The following is a 21,415-nucleotide window of genomic DNA, read 5'->3' as shown; positions in this document are numbered from 1 at the left end:
CCCAAAATTGGAGCCAAATTAGTTACTTTGTGTTCTTTAATACTTACAGACCTTCTGAACTCAATATAGATAATTATACAAAATACTACAGGCATAATTAAAACATATTAGGCTATCTGTGATGTTTATAAAAACAAAGAGTTATGTGGAATAGTAAAATTAATCATGATCATGATGACCAGTTTTTGAAAACCTACTATGTGTTAGGTGAATCTATACGCATCATCTCATTTACTTTTTAATATTTAAAGAATTCTACAATTAAAGGTGGCTCTCTACCTGTCTTACAGAAGAAGAGGCTGAGGCATGTCGAGTTTAAATAATTTGATTGAGTGAATTCAGTGAGTGAATTAAGTGAGCAGCAGAGGCTAGATGAGACAGAGAAGGGAGTGGAATCCTTATCCCAAACTTTTGATTGGCCGAATGTTTCTAGAAAGAGAGCAAAGGAGCCCCAGGGCTGACTGGACAGGCGGGAGAGTGGTGGATGACGAGCTGCTGGCTTTGTTTTCTTCCTGTGTGTTAATGAAAGAATGAAAGCCTGCTCCTCATGCACTCTGCGAAACTAGACCATCTGTGCTCCCTTATTACCCACACTTAAGCACACGTTATCATCCAAATACTTACTGTCAGTTTTTTTTTTCATATTTCCTAAATTGTCCTGAAGGCCTCAAATGGCACATTATGGATGCTCAGCTTTTATTTGACTGCTGTAGTATCGAATGGTAGGAAGAGGGAAGTGAAGTAGGATTTTGGAGTTACTCTTCTTGCTGAAAATTCAACTTGAAAAACCCTGAACTCCAGCTGAATAGATTACCCAATAAATTGTTTTATGCCCTAATCATCATGCCACTATGTTGTATTTCTTAGGTTCTTATTCAGGCTCAGGTCTTAGAACCTCGTTATCACAGTTCTCTGCACACAGCAAAGAACATCCTAGATTATCAGATCTAAAACCACAGGGAGCAATGCCCAGAACCAGCCAGGGCTTACATCAGCTAGGGTCAGAGTGTTTTTGACCCTCTGAGGCTCACCGTACCTGAATATGATTCCATTTGCACCCCTCCTCCTGTTTCCTCTGTGGGGAGGGCGCTGTGGAGACCATAAAGCCTCCAGGGTGTTTCTCTCTCCCTCTTCCTAGAGAGCAGCATCTCCGTGGAGGTGGCCAGAAATGCCAGCGTCATCCTTGAGGGCAAGGACCTGCGCTTCTCCTGCAGCGTCCGCATGGCAGGCAGGCTGCAGGGTCGCTTCTCTGTCATCTGGCAGCTTGTGGACAGGCAGAACCACCGCAGCAATATCATGTGGCTAGACCGGGATGGCACCGTGCAGCCAGGCTCGTCCTACTGGGAGCGCAGCAGCTTTGGGAGCGTCCAGATGGAGCAGGTGCAGCCCAACTCATTCAGCCTAGGCATCTTCAACAGCAGGAAGGAGGACAAGGGCCAGTATGAATGCCATGTGACTGAATGGGTGCGGGTGGTGGATGGCGAGTGGCAGATTGTTGGGGAGCGCCGGGCCAGCACTCCCATCTCCATCATAGCTCTTGGTGAGTGAGCGGTGGGACTGGCAGTGGGTCTGGTATGGAGACAGCTTCAGTGTCAAACACCTTATCCTGACTTTTGTCTGTCAGAGTTCTAGCAGGAAACTATGGCCAGTCTTTTACCTATACAGTTTGAAGTACTTTCCTTTATATCTATTTTGTTTCTTATAAGGGTTTAATTAATTAAGATAGTGCTAGCAAGGACTAAGGGACCCACAGTGGATGATGGGGCTCCTGAGGGATAGCAATAGCTGGAAGCTGTGACTACTCCTCGTCTGGCTGGGAGAGAGTGATGTTATCAGAACTCCATCCAGGTTAGTGAAGCCACCCAGCCATAGTGGTGGCCCCAGGTGGAGGAGCATGGCCACTGCCAGCCTGGCCTTAAAGAGAGCAGAGTGGCTGAGCACTGTGTGGCATGTCTTTCCTGCCCTGCTGCTCAGGGGCCAGCCTTCCTGAAAGAGAGCAGAGAAGGGTATAAAATTATCTGTTGTCATTTATTTAGCATTTACTATGTTCCTGGTTAATCCTTAACACTTAAGCTTAGTTGTCCCATTGAATCCCCACCTAGCCAAGTGACAGACACTTTCATTTTATGGAGGAAACTGAGACTGAGACACATTAAATACTTTGCCTAAGGCTAGAAGTTTCTACTACCTGATGGGGCCCATACCTAACAAAGCTATTCCCTCATTAGCATGGAATGAAAAGATACCTTGAGATTTGCTAAAACCAAGGAAGATTAGATTTGCTTCTCACTGGGGTAAAGAGGCTTCTATCAACATTTATCTGCCTGGATATAAACAGTATATTAGATTTTAAATGACCAGTCTGTGACTTTGCTGGGAAAGAAATTTGTTATGTCAGGTCTTCCTGTTTATCAGGAGACATCGGTTGTCCTCAGCAACTTTATGTCCCACTCCCTGGGACTGTGTCACCACCTTCCTTGCAGGTCGGGATGGTGGTGCTTTTGGATACTTCCAGTAAAGACGGCAGCCCCAAGTGGTTTTTGTCCTTGACAGAGTCCTCCATTTTCTTACCCCTTTGAGATTAGAATTACATTTGTTTTCTAAAGCTTAATCCTAAAGATTGACCTGCTTTTTGCAGTAATTATATGGCTCAGATTTCTGTCTTAGAAACTTCCTCCAGTGATTGCGTTTCCTGATAAGCTCAGTTCCTGTGTCCATACTCAGCAACTATGTGGACCCAGTGAGATGGAACTTGGGGGACAACTTTTGGATGTCCAGTACTGGTTTTTTTTTTTAACCATCCTGGAAGGTTAGGAATGTCCAATGAGTGATTAGAGTTAGTGAGGATTGTTTCTCTAGAAGTAATTTATGGTATCAGGTTATCCCCTGAGTTTTTTCTTACTCACCATATGTCTGGTGGTTCTCACAGCCAGGGGCACTGAGGGGCTCTGCCCTGGGATCTGGAGGCCAGCACTGTTCACCTGATCTCCACCACTGAGATACCTCTGGTTACAGCCATAATCAGGTGGCCCAAAGGACTAAACAAGGAAGAATGGGAGGGCACTCTAGATTAATTGAGGTTGTCTTTTCAGTCTAAAGTTAACAATGACACACATGAATTTTCATATCAGTATAATTAGATGCGGGTCCCAAATGTACAATGGGCCATTATGGCTGTTCAGTTAGAGCAGCTTGGGTGCTCTGTGACTGTGGCATGTGTCTGTGTCAGGACTAGACAAAGTCATTTGCTTGGGGAAGCTCTCTCCCCTTCAGGTGTGAGGCCAGGAGCACCTGGTGTGGGTCCTGTCCCTGAGGTTCTGTCCTACACCACCCTCATGCAACACCTACTACACACAGATGCACAGTGACTGTCAGAGATGCTTCATGTTTAAGGATGGGCCTCCGTGTCATAAACTTTTTTAAAGGGTATATAGAGATAGCCCATGAAATCCAAATCAAAGGTCCAGAGTTTTCAGCAAATTGTACCTACCTATTTGCCAACTTAACCTCCCCATAGAAAGCCAAAAGATTCATCCTGTGTCCAGTCTTTCACATTACAGTGTTTAAAGTACTTTTTTAAAATTTCTATTTCATTTTTTAACAAAATATTTAACAAAATATAGTATATCTCATGTGCCAGGTACTATTTGTAATATTTATAAACACTGATTTATTTAATCTTCACAGAGACTCATTTTACAGATTGGAAAACAGAGGCAGAGAGAAGTTAAGTAACTTTAATGTCACTTAGCTGGGAAGTATCAAAGGCTTGGCTGCTGGCTCCAGAGTCTGGACCTTTAACCACCGTGTTATGCTTTCCATGGGTAAAGTAACCTAAAAAGGCCCCTGGAATCAGTTACATGTGGTTGGAGACTAACTCTGTCATTGACTTACCAAATGCTTGATATTGAGCAATTTATCTAACCTCTCTCTGCATCAGTTTCTACATCTGCAGGAAGAGATGACAAGCCTGCCTGTTCTACAAGGTTGTTTTGGGGATTCAGTGGAGCATGATGAGAGCAAAGCAGTTGGCACCATGCTTGCACCTAGATAGTGCTCAATAAATACTGGCTACTGTTAGCTTTATGATTGTGATCAATGTATGAATATTAAACAGTATTTCCCGGCTGAAGGAACTCTGAGGTACTCATATTGAGGAGTCAGTATTAGAGCTTAGCAGTGCTGCCCATTCAATAAGGAATATTGAGAGACCCACAGCCACTGAGACTGCAGAACCCTGCATTTAGGACAATTGTCCCACCCCACTGGAGGTCCCCACCTGCTCTGTTCTTGGATTTCATGAGGGGCGTGAGAAAGAGACTGGAGGCCGACTCCATCTGCTTCCCTTCTCGGCACCAGTGCACTAAGGGACCAGGAAAAGAGGTGTTGGGGCTGTGTGGTTGTGTTTTCCTCCTGTGCAATGGAGGAAATTGGCTTTGGGGTTTTCTTTTCCTGTTTTCTCATGGAATCTCAATATTTCTAGGAGCAACCCTGCCTACATGCAATCAGTCCCTGAGAGGATTGTGATGTCTAATTCCAGGGGAGGAGCAAATGCATGAGGATCTCATTGGGAAGGGTTAGGCTAGTGCTGTTCAGGGGGAATTGTGGTGGGCCTTTCTTTGGAGTCTTGGAAACTCTTGGACTGGGCTTCAGCAGGATAGTAAAAGCAACACTAGCCTGAGAACCCAAAAGGGGCCCCGAGAGCCTCTGCTCCACACTGCTTGCTTTGCCAGCTGCCCCATTGCTGATGTCATACTGCCCTGAGAAAGCCACATGCCTCCTCTGGTTGAATCTCTCTGCTCTCTCTCCAGAAATGGGCTTCGCAGTCACAGCCATCTCCCGGACACCGGGGGTGACCTACAGCGACTCCTTTGACTTGCAGTGTATCATCAAACCCCACTACCCTGCCCAGGTCCCCGTGTCAGTGACATGGCGGTTCCAGCCGGTGGGCACGGTGGAGTTCCATGACTTGGTGACCTTCACCCGGGACGGAGGGTTCCAGTGGGGGAACAGGTCCTCCAGCTTCCGAACCCGAACTGCCACCGAGAAGGCTGAGTCCAGCAACAACGTCCGCCTAAGCATCAGCCGAGCCAGTGACACGGAAGCAGGCAAGTACCAGTGTGTGGCAGAGCTGTGGCGGAAGAACTACAACAACACCTGGACACAACTGGCAGAGAGGACCTCCAGCCTGCTGGTGATCAGGCTGCTGCAGCCAGGTGAGTGCTGAGGACCTGTGGGCTATGTGCCCATGCTGCCTGAGCAGACGTGAGGGAAAAAGAAAAGTGTGCATGGAGCCCTTAGCATCACTTCCCCCTTTCCCAGCTCTTCATTTAGAGACATTGCAAATCAATAGGAAGTTTTAAGAATCATGCAGTGGACACTTGTATTTCCTTTCCTTGATAGCCAGTTGTTGTCTGACGGCATTTGTTTTCTTCCTCTGTGTGTATGTTTGTTGTTGTTTTTGAGCCATTGGAGGCAAAGCTGTGGACATTGGGACACTTCTCCCTAAGTACTTCAGCATGTAACTCCTAAGAACCTACCCACCCACTGCACCATTATCACACTCTTGGGGTTTTACGTTAGTGTAGTCCTATCACCTACATTTCCCCAGTTGTCCCAATCATGCCCTTTATTTTTCCCTTTCAGATTAGGATCCAACCAGGGATCACACATCACATTTGTTACCCTGTCTCTTTAGACTCCTTTAATCTAGAACAATTCCCTAACCTGTGTGTTTGCGTGTGTGTGTGTGTGTGTGTGTGTGTGTATGTGTGTGTCTGTAGACATGGACATTTGTGAAATGCACAGGCCAATTGTTTTAAAGAAAGCCCTTTTCTTTACTTAACCTCATCTCCTGTAATCCTCATACAATTATGTGGAAGTGATATCATTGTCTCCTGTTCATAGACAAGGAAATTCTGAGTAAAGAGGGAGGGTAATAGGCACCTATTGAGCATCTTCTTTGCATGAGGTGCTGAAGGTCAGTTATTCTATTAGAATTGCACAACAACCCCAGGAAAGATTTAAGTGACTAGCTTAAGGTCATGTACCTAGTGAATGGTGGAGCCAGGATTTGAACTCCGGTTGTCTTTCTCCCACAATGTTGCCTGCACCCAGGCCCTGTCCAGTTGTATGGGCCCTGAATTTGAGCTCCTTTCTCTATGGAGGCTGAGTCTGTCTCAAAGCGGATCATCAGGATGGATTAATTTGGAGAGCATTAGTCAGTAGGGCTTTCTGCAAACACTCTCGCCTTCATCAGGCTCTTCCGCTGACATGCGGGAGGAGTTAAGTACATGCAGCTCTTATGGTTTTCCTCCATCTGTCCTTGTCTCCTGCCAGGTTAGAAGCTGGTGGAGGGTGGAGCCCAGGCGGTAGGCTCCTGTGTTCCTTCCCTCACCCAGCCTATGCCTCGGCTAGGACAGATACCTGTGCAGGCAAGGGCAAGGGTTTGACTTTGCAAAGATGGTTGGAACGTCTTGCCAAAGGGATTTTTCTGTCCACTAACAGCCATGGTTAGGGCCTGACCTGGTCTTCCCGACTACTTTAGGTGGCCACAGTGTTGTTTTCATCAACATGAGGTTAAATAACGGTAACCTTTGGGTTTCTCCTTCACCTCTTCCAACCCCATAACAGAGTTCTGTTCTGTACCAGATTTGGAACAAGTGAGTTGTGTAAATGATGAGACTGTTCCCTTGGCCAACGAGAGCCTAAACTTTGACTGACAAGAGGCCCAGAGAAGAGGCTGTTTTACTTAAGTGGATTTTCAGGTTAGTGGAAGGTTAAGCAGAGACCCCATTTTATGTGAACCCTTGTTGTGGAAAATGGCGACGTACCTACTTGCCTGCGTTATTGAGTGGGACATTAGGATGGTAATTGCACCTTTTTTGGTCCCCTCTGGCTCTCAAAGTCAGTTTTCTGAGCAGCATTGCCCATCACATGGTTCTGCAGCTGTAGAAGGTAGAGGAGATGCTGACCTCAAGACCTTGTCTGACATTGCCTTTTTGAATCCATCCCTAGTATTTGCCTGTTTCTGGTACTACTTGGAATCTAAGACTGGAGTGCCTAAGGGAAGAATACAGAATGAGTTCATTGAAGGTTCTAATTATTTGGATTAATTTATGGTGTTACTAAAGGCAGACAGGGAAAAATATGTATGAAGTACCTCTTGGATGCCAGGTTTGTGCTTAGTGCTTTACTCATGTTTTCTTTTTTAAATTTATCCAACAACCTAATAATGTAGGTGTTTGTATCCCTATTTTGCTAATGAGGAAACCAAGGCTCAAAGTGGTCAGGAATCTTGATGGAGACAAGCCAGCTGGTTAAGGGGCAAAACTGAGATTTGAACTGAGATTGGAGCCCAGGTATCTCTGACTTCCACAGATCAAACATTTTCCTTTATACCATAATTGCCTCCTGGGTAAAGTAGCTGGAGGGTTGGGAGACCCCAGATCTGCTCTGAGGTTGTCTTTGTGTCTTGGGTGTCTCGAGTTGGTTTCTGTTGTGTTTTCACTGTAAAATGAGAATGAACAGTGGTTGGCAGAGGAGACTTATGAGTATCACTGTACTTGGGCTGTTATGAGGCCTCTACTTAAAGGTGCACAGTAATATACTTTTATGGCCCTTTGGAGGCTAGGAAGAACAAAGGTGGGTGCTTGAGGCCGTGCAGGACTCCCAGAGGACAGCTGAGGCACCAGGAGAGTGCATCCCCTTAAGTGTTACTGTCTCTCCTCTATTAAATATTTATGCATTTAGCACTTAATATTTTCCAGAGAGCTTCATAAGAGTTTTTACTCTTTCCTGTATACTTTGGTGCTGGTGCATTGATTTTGGGGAAATAGAAGTGGAAAAATACATGAGAGCTGACTGTGTGCTGGAGACTGTTGGACACTTGGTGTATATTATCTCACTTAATCTTCACTGCAACCCTGGGAGGAACATATTGCTTTCCCATTTTATAAATGAAGTAACAGAGGCTCTGAGAGGTTCTCAGTTCCTCAAATTAAACACCTAGTGAGTGGGGGAAGTTGGGATTTGAATCCAGGTGTGCCTTGTTTAAAAGTAATTGCGGTAGGGAGACTTTGACCTTTTTAAAGGCTATGCAATCAGAGATTCTTCTTTCTGCATTCAGTTAATGCTGTCCTTTACAGAAGAATTTTCTCCTTGTAGATTGATGATGTGGAGGAGTTATGGCACTAGCGTTACTGGTAGTAACAACAGTAGCAGCTGATATTCACTGAGCATTTCTTGTAAACCACTGGGAATGCTTTACACATAATAACTTAGTTCCTTGTTTCTTAATCCATGCAGTGCTGTGAGGGGGACCGTTTTACGCAACTTCACAGATGAGGACACTGACACAGAAGTTACATAAATTGCCCAGTGTGCCATAGTAAGTGGCAGAGCCAGGATTCAAGTCCAGACAGGCAGTTTGGCTCCAGAGTCCAAGTCCCTAATTTTATTATTATATGTTCTAGACAAGTGCTTTTCTTCTCAGGAATCTTCTTTGGTACCGTATGCTTGTATTTAAAGTTTCCTCTCTCTGGTTAACCACTCCTGATTTCCTAATCCCCTTTAGCAAATCCTTAAATTTGTTTTTTGGAAGTTGGGGTCATAAGACACTGGTAGAGGTTCCTCAAGACACAGTTTGCTGATGGTGTAGAAGTTTTATCTTGTGCCTCTTTTAACTCCTGATTCTTCCAGCTTCTGCCACAAGGTGGCTCTAAGACCTGGGGATACCAGCGCTATCCTCTTCTTTTGCTCTCCCTGCGTACCTTGCCCCTCAAAACATAGATTCTTAGCCCTGCTCTGGTGTCTTCCATAGAAGTGTCCCCTGCTACCCCCGTTTTAAAGAATATTGTGTTAAATATTCGTATTCCATCAGAATCAAATAGGAACCCAGGGACTGTTGACTCACTCATGCTGGTCCATTTACCATCAGCCTTCCACTGCTGTGATATCATTTATCACAGCAAGCTTCTTTGTGGTCTGTGCCCCAGACTCGTCCCTGCTGATCCTGCCCCCATATCAGTATTCATCAGAATCTCTGGTTGGATGGCACAGTTGACTTGTGGATCTGTTATTTGACCATGCCCTGTGTGTGCTTCCTGTTGTGTATGCACATCCCCAACAGAATCTTCAAGGAATGCCATCACTGTCATATTGCCATTGATCTAGCTTTGTCTGATCCCCATTGATCACATAGTGTGACCCCTCAAGGGGTGCTTAGGCAAGACTTTCAGCCAGTTCACATATTTGATTGTTAGCTCTTAATCAGTTTTCTCTTTTAATTGTAAAGCATAATTGCCTTGCTTCCTTCTGATTTTCTTTAGCTCAAAACGCCCTCCAATTACACATCCCTAAATACAGAAGCAGTAAGGGAAATGTCAGCACTCATTTTTCAAATGTTTACGACAATATCTTGGTTTGGCTATTAAAATTGACAAAGCCATAAACAAGCTCCCATGAGGACAGCCTCCAGTGGTGGAAAGCTGACTTGTCAGAGGGTGTATTCTGCTGGGATTTTACTGATGGGCACTCAGGATGAATATTTAATACCCTCTGGATGTTGCCAAATCGGTTTTCTTCTATTTCTTATTGCTGACCTGGCAGATTGGGATAGCAGAGGGCTTTTCTTTGACTTCCATGAGTCCAGAGCATGTGAACACTGGCTCTCCTTTCACATTCTGAGGGATGACTGCCCCATCCCTCAGAGGACTGGCCTCTGCCTTCTTTCAGGGGAGTCTGGGGTTCTCCTTCTTCCATCCCAGGTGGCTTCTGCCTGTTGTCTGTGCCAAGATAGAATGGGCATGAGTGCAAGAGCCCTAAGATGAGAGCCCAGCCCCTCCCAGATGCCTCAGGCCTGTTGTCATGGTAACACCGGGGCACTTGCTATTGGCATCAACGAGCCAGGGTCACTGCCCTGCCTGCAGACAGGTAAGGCAGGGTAGGGCACATCTGGGTAACCTTCATTAGCTATTTCCACCTGCAGACTCTTGCTGCTTTCCCCTTGCCCCTCCCTCCCTGTCTCTCTGCATGCATTGAGCACCTACTAAGTGCCAGGTTGCCATGCTGGTGAGGCTGCTGAGATGGGTGTGTCACATTCCTGCCTTGCGGGCTCTGTGGGAGGCAGGAGGCCTAGGGACAGAGGAGAGCAGAAAAGCATTACAGGTGTGGAGGCAGAGCCAGCACAGGGCATGAACACGGGGCAGGGGGCAGGGGGCGTGAGGAGGGAATGGGGTAGGGGTGAGGGTGGGAGGTTGGGAAGGAGGAGTGGAGCATTTCAGGCTCAGAGAAGAGTGTGAATAAAGATAGTCATGGAGGGTGGGAGCAGCATGCTTATCTTGAGATGACTAAAGCATGGGGTCTGGGAGGGGTTCACCCCCAGGCAAGCTGGCAGGGATCAAGAAGTCCCTTTTGTACATGGGAGCATGGGGTGAGGGTGCGCATATGTAATAGCTAAAAGCAAGGACAGACCAGACGGCCTCGGTTTGAATCCCAGCTCTACCACTAAGCCAGCTGTGTGACCTTGGGCAAGTGTCTTTATAAAATTGGGAATAATATTTATTTCATAGGATTGGTGAGGACCAAATAGTTAATATCTATAAAGTGCTTAGAATAGTGCTGAGCACATAGGACCAGATGAAAGTTTGCTAAATAAATAAGAACATCCTAAACTCAGAAATTAGGACTTTAGCTCATACCCAGATCATATACTCCATTTTTGTAATAATTTATAATATTCCCTTTACCCAGAAATGAAATTCATATACAATATAACATTCCTAATCATATCTTTAAAATTTGCTATACTGTCCTAGTTGTGGGATAAAGAAAGTATTTTTTTTTATAAAGTAGTTCATAGTAAAATAATATGTTTCAATGTGTAAATGCTCAGGACAGCTATGCTAGGAGGCACAGTCACAGTCAACGCTGTCCCTAAATGCACACTAACAGTCACCGTATCAGACTTGGCACCATGAGCAGGACTGCCATCCTGACAGGGTTTCTGAAGTCCTGAGTAACTCTTGCTACAATTCTGAACAAAACAAAGGAAAATCCTCTCTTGACTGACCTGACATATATTAAAACCATGCAAAATAAAAGTATTGTGATTATAGTAAAATGAAAGTAGGTTCTAGGCTCAGAGGCATAATTTTTGCCCACATGAATGTCATTTGAAAGTCACACAGGACACGAGGCAGAGTTTTGTTGCATGGAGTTGTCCCATATATGATTTTACATCTTTAATGGCTTTATTCTATTGAATATATACCCCTCCCCAAATCAATATGGCAACCAGAGACCTGCTTGCAATTAGCTGCCTTATTGAGAACTGCTGTCATGGACTGTGGGGTGGGCAGCTGTGGGCAGTAGCATGCCCCATTTGCCATTTAGGGAAATCCCCTGGCTGTGGCTAGGCCGAGAGGGAGGGAGTGTCATATGCAGGCCAATTATAAGAGCCTGAGAAGGAGATCATTGAGGGCCCAAATAGGGAATGGTCATGTGGAGAGAGCAGGGAGCCAAGGGGTGTTAAGGACAGAGGGACTCAGGGGTAGTAACAGTTTGACTGGCAGGCACCTGTGCCACTGGCTTCCCATGCAGCTCACCCTGCATTCTTTCCTTGTCTCTCATCTGACTTGCTTCTCTCCACTTGAACCATCTCTCCTGCCGCAGACACTGGCCGCCTCTATCTCTAGCATTACTGTCTGTTGTCTTTAATAAAGAGCAGTGTCTTCCTCCCTCAGTGCCCATCTCTTTGCACCTGCCACTCTGGCTGCTGCTCACACCACTGCACAGAAACCGCTTTCTCCAGACTTACCGGCAACCACCTCAGCATCACAGCTGTTGCTTCTCAAACTTGAATGTGCATCAGAATCAATTGGAGGGCTCATGAGCCTGCAGGTTGCTGAGCCTTACTCGCAGTTTTTCTGACTTAACAGGTGCTGGCAAATTCCCAGGTGATGCTGATCTGCAGATCCATGGCATGCACCCTGAGGGCCACAGGTGGTCAGGATCAAGTACAAGTTGCAGGCCCCTTCTAGTGTGGCTGAAGCTTACCTTTCTAACCTCATCCACTACACCTGAGCACTTGCTCCTCCTTGAATAGAGTGCACAGGGTAGTTGTCATCTTTCTTCACTTGTCCCCTCTCTCTGGCGTGCCCTTTCACTCTCCTTCTCCACTTGTTTCTCAGGGCCTAGCTCAGAGGCCACATACCTTTTGAAATGTTCTCTTTTCTATCAAAATCAGAATTGCCCCTCCTTTTAAAAAGTAACCACATTTATTCAACTATTCATTGATTAGTTTAACAATGATTGGGTCAGAGTCCCTGCCCTGCATATGCTTAGAATTTTGTAAGAAAGAGAAGACTTTAAAAATTACCTTCGTTGTAAGGCAGCAGTAACAGCTATAGTGGAGCATAAGGGAATCCTTTATTGAAGAAATAAATGAGTTTTGAGTGAGAAGAGCACGCACAGAGTGGAATCTGAAGGGAGGGTAGGCTGGCTGAGAAAGCTGCCGCTGGTCTCCGCTGTGGAGTTCTTCCCTCTTCCTGTTGTCTCACCTTGAAACCACCCTACCCTGGCTTGTAACAAACGCAACAGCCTCTCCTACCATACAAAACACAGATCTTCCAAGTTTTATTCACAAGCCTGGGAAGGAAACTCTCCAGCTGCAGAAAGAAAGGGCCACTCCCTCAAAGCAGGGCCTGGCCCCTGGGGGCTGCTGTGAAGGCAGCTGCTGGCGTGAGCAGGAGCAGCTCTCGGACCCTCTGCCTGTCTCTTGCTGGATTCTTTCTTCCTCCTGCCAATTCACTGTTGGGGGTTAACCAAGCCTCACTCTTTTCTTTCACGTCTGCATTTATGGCCTCTCAAAGCCCGTTCACTCACACGCCAAGTCCAGGGTTTCTCAGGCTTGAAGCTACTTGTGAATCACCTGGGGATCCTGTTAAAGTGCAGATTCTGACTTACTGGGTCTGGGGTGGGGCCTAAGAGTCTGCATTTCTAACAAGCTCCCAGTGCTGCTGGTCTGAGAACAGCACTTTGAGCAGGAAGATTACCACTTATGCTTGACAACTCCCAATCTAAGTGTTGAACTTTGAACTTGGGACAAGGCACAGAAACCAAAAAGGAACGAAAATAGCTAAAATTCACTGGGTGTTTGTTATATACCAGGTTCTGTGCTAAACTCTTTTTATAGACAATTGCTTTTAGTCTGCACAAAACTCCTAATGGAGATAGAGACATTGTTCTTATTTTGCAGATGAAAACACCTGTGGTCTCTAAGTGGGCAGGGCTCTCCTAGCTCTGTGGAGGAAGGTGGTGCACGCAAGCTGTACACCACCCAGGGCAGGGCTCTGGCAGGACATGGGAGGGCTCCCTAATTATATGTGGAGATTCCAGTCTCCCCTGTGCCTCAGGAAAGGTCCTACGTGCCCTGGAGATGTGGGAGGAAATCCAGAGCATAGAGTAAGAGCTGACCCCTTGCCCACCTGTCAGACATGCACCAAATTTAAAAAATGCCTCTCTTTCAAGCTTCTCAACACTTCACAATATTTTGACACGGGAAGGAAAAAAAATGGAAATGCTTTGGAACATTTCTCTTCCTTGAATTCTTGTTCTCAGACCATGTGACTGAATAGAAGTTTACTCACAGGATTCCAGTTTAACATATGCAGTTACTGTAGCAATTGAGGTTTCCTTAGTAACAGTTGCAAAAATAATCCAGTCCCAATTAATAATACATTTTAAACCTCATTCTACTCCATGCTGAACAACCCAGTTTTTTTGGCCAAGTACCAGATAATTCAGGTGGTGTCATTTGCACTGATATAGATATCATTTGCATGCGGTGAATTGGGTTGGAAAAGAATGAAAAGGGAGCCGGTTGTTTCAAGTATTATAGGAATCCAATCTGAAAAGTCGACTGGCAAGTGAACGCAAATCTAACTTCCAGAGCTTGGGAGCTTAATGGTAAACCCTGTCCTGGATTCCTAGTGTGCCCTAGAGGACTTTCTGCATTTGAAGAAGGGAGAAGGCAGAAGATTGGACTTGCTAACAAAAAAGATGAACCCGGGAGGGTGGGGCCGTGGCACACAGGATTTCTCTCTAAGTGGTGCCTGGTGTGTTCTTGATGGCGTGAGAAGGTCTGTGGGTTTGTGAATTCAACAAGTCTTCCTGGAGAGAATGTCTGATTCACCGCCGGGAGATGCTCCGCAGTGTTGCTCAGTCATGGCATTGGGAATTGGACTTTGCCACACCTTGGCTTGCTAAATCCTTCCATCCATTCAGAACATTTGTCTGTGTGTTACAGGGAGACCAAGTGGCAGTCTGTGGCTTTCACAAGTTTTGGTTCTGTGATGCATGGGACTCAATCAACCCTTGATGCTGCCAAACCAAGCTTAAGCCAGCTGGCAGACCAGGGTCATGACCAGTGGGCTGGGTCCTGGGTCTGGATGCAGTTCCTGGGGTTGAGCTGGACTAAAGAGACAAGAGTCTGACCAGCAGAGTGCTGGAGCCTGGCCAGGCATCCCTGCCCTGCCCCTGCCCCTGCCCTCCACACAAGCTCGGTTGGAGGAGGCCTAGGTTGCTGTCCCTGGGTGGAATCTGCACCTTGCCCCTGCTTTCTTTCTCAGCTGGGAAGTGGTTTGGTCCCTGTGGCGGAAAAACTAAGTGTGAAGACAGTGGTGGAGGTGAAACAATGCTTGTGCTATTAGTTCCCTAAGAGGAACTTAGAATTGTTTTTTTTTTTTTTCAGTTTTAGTAGCATCAGAGGCATGGGTGGGGGAATGCAGAGCCAAGGTTAATGATGATAGGGTGGGTGAGATCTCAAATCACCTTCCTAAGATGGATTTCATTAGACCTTGGCTTCTTGCCACTGGCAAGGTGAACATCGTCATTAATTAGCTGCTGGGGAGGCGCTCCACAGGCTGCCCTCTTGTCTGTTTTTGGAGCGGGACAGTGAGGAGAAGGGAGGATTGCAGTTGGCTTTGCCTTGTCCCGTGGTTTACTGTCTTCTCAGCCTTCTCTCTCACTCCCCTAGAGGAAGCCGCCTCTCCCCGCCCCCGCAGCATCCTCTAATTACCTGTTGCCGTGTTTCTCCAATGTGCTCTCATTCGCTCACCCACTCATTCACCTATTTCAGCAAACACTGATCAAATGCTTTCCTGGCCCAGGTGTTGTGCTAGGCTCTGGGGGTGCAGCGATAAGAATGTCTGCTAGGCCTTCCGCCCCATGAGGGCTGGGGCTCTGGCTTACTCTTCAGGGCATCCCCAGCACTTAGCATCCTGTGGGAAACTGAGTGGGCACTCCGTAAATACTGGTTGATTGAGTGGAAAGAGCTTGATCCCTGCCCTGGGGGAGCTCACCATCTAGGATATGGGAGAGAGATGTGAGGACACACAGCCCAAAGATATATAGAGGGTGCTGAGGAAGGGTATGGAGCCCAGGGGGATGGGAATGAGGGATAAGTGGAGAGAAGGGTGAGGGTGGGAGGTGGCAGAAGGAGACTGGCAGAGAGGACAGCAAGGGCAAAGGCCAGCACTCAGGGAAACTGCACCAGGGGTGTGCGCCTGTGGAGGGTGCCTGAGGGTGAGTCGTGAGAGATGAGTCAGGACACTTGGGTGAAGGCCAGATCCTGAAGGGACTTTGTGCTGTGAAAAGGAATTGTTTCTCTCTAGCCCATAAGTAGTTCAGAGCCATTAAACTTCTCAAGCAGAGACCTGATATAGCTAGATTTGTACTTCAGCAGGATCACCCTCAGAGGCCCTGTGATGGTGGGCTGTGCAGGCAGTGGATAGGGGAGAGATGGTGAAGGCCTAAGCCAGGCACATGGCAAGGAGGAGACAGGGAAGGGTATTTAGCGGTGGCCTGGGCTCCGTGCTGCCTTCCTCACACTGAAGCCAGTCGGTGTTAAATCCCCCAGGAACTGTGCTGGAGGAAAACTGACTCAGAGCCTCAAGGTGGATGGGCCACGTTTCTGGGAGTCTGTGGTGATTCTTGTGTTCCCCTTTCCTTTGCAGTGACAAAGCTGCAGGTGAGCAAATCGAAGAGGACCCTCACCCTGGTGGAAAACAAGCCCATTCAGCTGAACTGCTCAGTCAAGTCTCAGACCAGCCAGAACTCCCACTTTGCGGTGCTCTGGTACGTCCACAAGCCCTCAGATGCCAACGGCAAGCTTATCCTGAAGACTACCCACAACTCCGCCTTCGAATACGGTACTTACGCGGAGGAGGAGGGCCTGAGAGCCAGGCTCCAGTTTGAGAGGCATGTGTCGGGGGGCCTGTTCAGCCTCACCTTCCAGAGAGCCAAGGTCAGTGACAGCGGCAGCTACTACTGCCACTTGGAGGAGTGGCTGCTGAGCCCCAACTACGCCTGGTACAAGCTGGCAGAGGAGGTTTCTGGGCGCACAGAAGTCACTGTGAAACAGCCAGGTAAGGCCGCAGGGCACGGCTGTCCTGGGCCAGTGGGTTTAGTGCAGAGACTGCCTGGGGGTGGGTGGGGCTCTGTGGGGCTGGTGTGGAGAGACTGTCTGCAAGGTGCATGCTGAGTGTGGGTGCAGGTACACAGACCATCACCCTAGCACACTGCAATCCCATCCATTTTACCTGCAGTGGGTCCTGATGCTGACGGCAGACTCATGGAAGCATCCTTGACCCTGCTTCTGTGGATGGCATCTTCACCAAGGAGCAGGGCAGCTGTGGTTAGCAAAATGTGGCAAGGCAGGGTTCATGGCAGCTCCTGAATCTTCTTCTGGGTTTGCAGTTTGCACCCTGAATCTTGGGCTGACACCAGCTCCACACCCAGAGTTCCTACCTAGAAGGCATTTTCTGGTCTTATGCATCTGCATCCCCCTTCTTCCTTAGCTCTCAGCCCAGCCCAGACAAGCCTTTCCTGTCTCCAAACTGAATCATTCCTCCTCTGGCCCTTCCTCGACCCCATGGTGTAGCCCTTATTCCTCTCCCTCACAGGTGGCACTCAACCTCTGCCAGAATGCTTCCAGGGAGGGAGAGCTACTCACTCTGCAAGCCTCAGTTCCACTTTTGGGCAGCTCTGATTGTTGAAAAGTTCACTTTCCTGTAATTTCCCTTTTGAGATCTGCCCATGGAAAAAACAAAGAGAAGTCTGCGTCATTTCCTTTCAAATACATGAAATGTATGCCCCTTCTCTGTTAAAAATCTCTAGTTCTTTCAACTTCTCACATAGTGTAGCCTTAAGTGCCTCTCCATCCCTTATTCTCACATCCCTACAATTCGTTGTTGTCTCTGCCTGTCCTTCCTGATGGGCCATGGAGGGTGCTGTGTTGCCACTCTTAGCCTTGCTAAGAGTGACAATTCTGGCAGGCTGCAGACCATGTGTGGACCTTGATGTGAGGGCTTAGAGGCTTCGACCTGCCAGCCCTGTGGGGGCACCCACCCTATCTCATCTCATTGAACGGGGCAGAGCAGGTGAGGGCATGATGGACGGATGGGCCTCATCCTCCTGCTTCCGTTGTCTGGGGTCCTCGGTCAGCCTGTCTGCTCAGACCCCTGAAACTGGGGGTTGAGGAAGGACCCTCCTGGATCACGTGACTCTGTTCAGTCCAGGTGACTAGGGTCCTTGGATTAACAGCTCCTAGAGCCCAGCCTATAGCCCTGAAAGTTGGGGAGAGGGCCTGTTAGGAGAAGCATCCCCTGCCTTGGGGTTGTAGAGGTGATCTAGGCTCCTCAGACCTTGTGGGGCCTCAGATGCTTACATCTCCAGCTCCTCCTGGCATGGGCATCTGGCTGCAGCCCAGCTCTGTGGCCCCATCTCCCAGGGAACCTTTGGTCTAATCTTCCTCCCGCTGAAACCCAGCCTCATTCAGCCCCACCGAGGCTTTCAGAGTTCAGGTCTCTCATTCAGGGTTTGAGGCCCCACCGGGCTCAGAGAGACCTGCAGCCTGCAGCGATCCCAGATCACACAGCCCCAGGGATGGGACCAGGAGCCAGCCCACATCCCACCTGCAGCAGTTTCTGTGCCTTTAAAGCCTCCCCTCCCCCCTGCCCCACCCCCAGTCCACTGGGGGAGGGAAGGAGGAGCTGGGTCACAGCAGGGAATCTTAGCTTGGTTTTAGTGTGCTGCTGGACGACCAGACCGGGCGTCGAGTGAGCCCAGAAGTGAGAGCAGTTGGTTGCGCCCCAGTGCTGTGTGACCCAGAGGCGCCACTCACCCTCTCTGAGCTGGTGGACATCATAGGTGGGGAAGCTCAGGTCAGGGCACTCCCATGAGTGTCTGGAGTCCTGAGTCCCATTCTCAGCTCTGCCATATGCTTGCTGCACTCTAGAGGAGTTCCTCTTCCTCTCCGAGCCTCGGTTTGTGTACCCGTGCCGTGGGAGTGAGTTGCACTTTGGGGTGAAGGGGGCAAGACTTGTGTGGGCGCATCCTGCAGAGGGATCCCACAGAAGGGGAGAGCCCTGGGTTCTTTATCCGACTGGGTCTGGGCTGGCGGGGGGGGGGGGCTCTGTTTCTTGGCTGATGAGTTTACGTGAGTTTGAGTGAGGTATGCGGGTGGGTGAAGGAGGGCTGGGGGGAGTCACCTGACTTGTGCGAAGAAGCTCTTGAGAGAGCCGTGGCTTCTTGGAATTAAGAGGAAAGAGTGCAGCATGAACAAACAGGCCCTGGAGGATCTGGCAGCCCTGAGTGGGGGTGGGGGGTCAGCTCTGGAGTAGAGCCAGAGCTGTGATGGGGTTGGGGGGACCCTGTGTCCTTGGGCCATGCTTGCCTCGCTCCTGGGTTCTGTTTGTGCCTGTGGATTGGGGTGGGGCAGGGCCGGTTGTGCGAGGGGTCATTGCCCAACTCCAGGGGGCACCTGCCACCTCTCAGCTATATATATAGGGATATATATAGTTCTTTCTACAGGTTTCCAGCAGGTAGTGGTTATTAAATCTTACTGAAGGGGTGTTTTTTTCTGATTCTCAACTCTGTGCCGCAAGGGTGGAAACTGTGAGAGACAGATTCCATCTCCACATCTGGGTAGTAAGAATCCAGTCCAGGGGTGTAGACGGTCCTGGGGAAGCAGCCAGAGATCTGTACATTCTGATATCCAGGGATAGCGACTCCAGGCTGGGGGCTGGCAGGGTAAGGGGTGGGTGTGTCCTGGGCTCACCCGCAGGTCTGCAGACTTCCTGGAGCCAGCTGACCTTGGTAAATCCCTTTTGTCTAAGCTTCAGTTTCCTGCCTGTGAATGGGGTTGGGGCTGTGCTCTGGTTTCACCTTTGTGGCTCTGGGGTTGTGGTGACAAAGCCATCAAGCTGGGTTGAAGGATTAACCAGGAAACCTCAGACTGGCTGCCGTGTCTACCTCTTCCTCGTACTGCTCTCTCTGCTGCATCCTGGGAAGCTGCTCTGCTCAGCCTAGATGAGGCTCAGTTGTGTGTGTGTGCACGTGCTTGCACGTGTGTTGGAAGTGGGTGGAATTGATACCAGAGTCAGTGTCTCCAGGTGAGTGAGGCTTGCACATTTCTCGGGACAGGGAACTCACTACCTTATGTGCCCAGGACAAGAGCTGTGGGGTCTGGAGAAGACTTCTAGGCCAGCCCCTGCAGTCTTTCCTCAGGTGACATGGCTTCCCTGGACCCACTTCCACCTAGGTGCCCTCTCCGCATTCAGGGGGTAGAGGGCTGACTGGGACAGAATGTGACACACTCAGCATGTGAGGAAAAGCCTCCTTCATTCTGTAGGCCCTACCTCTATTAACATGTCCTTTGATAAAGTGACTCCCCTCCTGTCTCCCCTCTCTGGAATCCTCAGCTGCTGCCAGGCTTCAGCTGTGCCCTATTGAAGGCAGCTCTGTCTCCCTACTTTCCCCAGCCCAGGGTTTTCCTTTTGGGGTCAGCTGCAGGGATCTGGGCCATCCTTTACTCACTCAGACTTTCTTCCTGCCCACCTGCTGCTGTGAATCCTGTATGTCATATACATGTGTGTATATATATATATATAATTATTATATTTATGTAATTTATATAATATATTATAATATATAAATATATATAGTATTATATATAAAATTATACTTTAAGTTCTAGGGTACATGTGCACAACGTACAGGTTTGTTACATATGTATACATGTGCCATGTTGGTGTGCTGCACCCATTAACTTGTCATTTACATTAGGTATATCTCCTAATGCTATCCCTCCCCCTTCCCCTCACCCCACGACAGGCCCCAGTGTGTGATGTTCCCCTTCCTGTGTCCAAGTGTTCTCATTGTTCAATTCCAACCTATGAGTGAGAACATGCATGTCTTATATGCTCTCAGGCAGAGAGGAAACTGCTGAGCTGGGCAGGGGACAGAGCCCTGTGGCTCTCCACTTCAGACCCCTCCCGGCTGACTGCCATGGAATGCAGCCACTCAGCAGGGCCAAATCCCCTGATGTTCCTGTTGGCTGTCTAGCCTTCAGGGACAGGTCATGGGGCCTTGGTTCCTGCCCTGTCATCTTCCCAGTCACCCTGATCTTCAGGGGGAGGAATAGCCTGAGAAAGGGCTTGGTCATAGCACCTCCATCCTAGGGCTATTGAGGATCTCACAGTTGTGTGTCTGGTGGGTTCTGTCCAGAGCCCGTTTGAGAGCAGTGGATGACAGGACAGGCCTATGTGACCCAGGCAGGAAGCAATATTGGGTCAGCCTTCATGTCCCCTTCTGTCAGCTTGGGGCAGCCTGGAAGGATGATTGTGGGGTAGGTGTTATGGGCACGAAATAGACCTCAGGTGGAGGCTGCAGGGGCTCTCCGGCACTGTAGACACAGCAGGCCAGGATCAGGGGAGGGAGCCATGACTCAGGGAGACTCTGGCCCATATCCCTGGCAGATGAGGGCCACAGGGGAATGGGCAGCACTGTCCAAAGTCCCCTAGGCTGGGTCCGCAGCTGTTCCTGGCTCAGACTTCTTGGTGGGCTGGTCAGAAACATGCAGTAACTTGGGGCAGTTACCAGGTGGCCAAGTCTGCACTGCTGGGCTCTGTGAGCTTGGGCCAGCTCAGGCCCTCTCTGGGCCCTGCCTTTCTGGGCTGTTCAGGTGGTTCCTCGGGCCTGGGGTGCTAATGTTTCTGGATGGGCAGCAGAACCAGTCTGCACTCAGGGCCCCAGGCCATGTTCCCGGAACACACTTTTAGCATTGACAGCAGCGTGTGGTGAGGCCCCTTAGTCTGGGTTCTGGTCTAGTGCCAGGGGCACCACTACTCCACCACCTCCAGAGCCATCTCTGGGACACTGGCTGTGAGTTCAGATGTTCTGAACAGGGACAGGGAGAGCCAGAGGGACCCAGCCTGGGGCTCACTGGAGGGGCTCGTGGGCAGACAGTGCCCTTTGGAGGGAACTGAGTCTGAAAGGAAGGAAACCCTTTCCCCGGCTCATAGCACCTGCCATCCAGGGCCCTGCCAGGGCTGCGTGAACTTTAGTCATGTGG

At 48.8% G+C, this 21,415-nt stretch overlaps 1 protein-coding gene across 1 annotated transcript in view; it reads left to right on the top strand.

The window, feature by feature from the left end:
* The window catches only part of LOC129524653 (immunoglobulin superfamily member 3-like), a 52,335-nt gene that overhangs the window by 28,041 nt on the left and 2,879 nt on the right, over positions 1–21,415 (top strand). The window contains exons 7-9 of the mRNA XM_055350932.2: positions 1,139–1,540; positions 4,812–5,216; positions 16,017–16,427. Coding sequence (XP_055206907.2) covers positions 1,139–1,540; positions 4,812–5,216; positions 16,017–16,427 — 1,218 coding nt within the window. The remainder of the gene's footprint in view (positions 1–1,138; positions 1,541–4,811; positions 5,217–16,016; positions 16,428–21,415) is intronic.

This window comes from Gorilla gorilla, chromosome 13 (assembly GCF_029281585.2).
Source record: "Gorilla gorilla gorilla isolate KB3781 chromosome 13, NHGRI_mGorGor1-v2.1_pri, whole genome shotgun sequence".
Classification (NCBI taxonomy): domain Eukaryota; kingdom Metazoa; phylum Chordata; class Mammalia; order Primates; family Hominidae; genus Gorilla; species Gorilla gorilla.
This window is presented reverse-complemented; position numbering and strand designations above follow the sequence as displayed.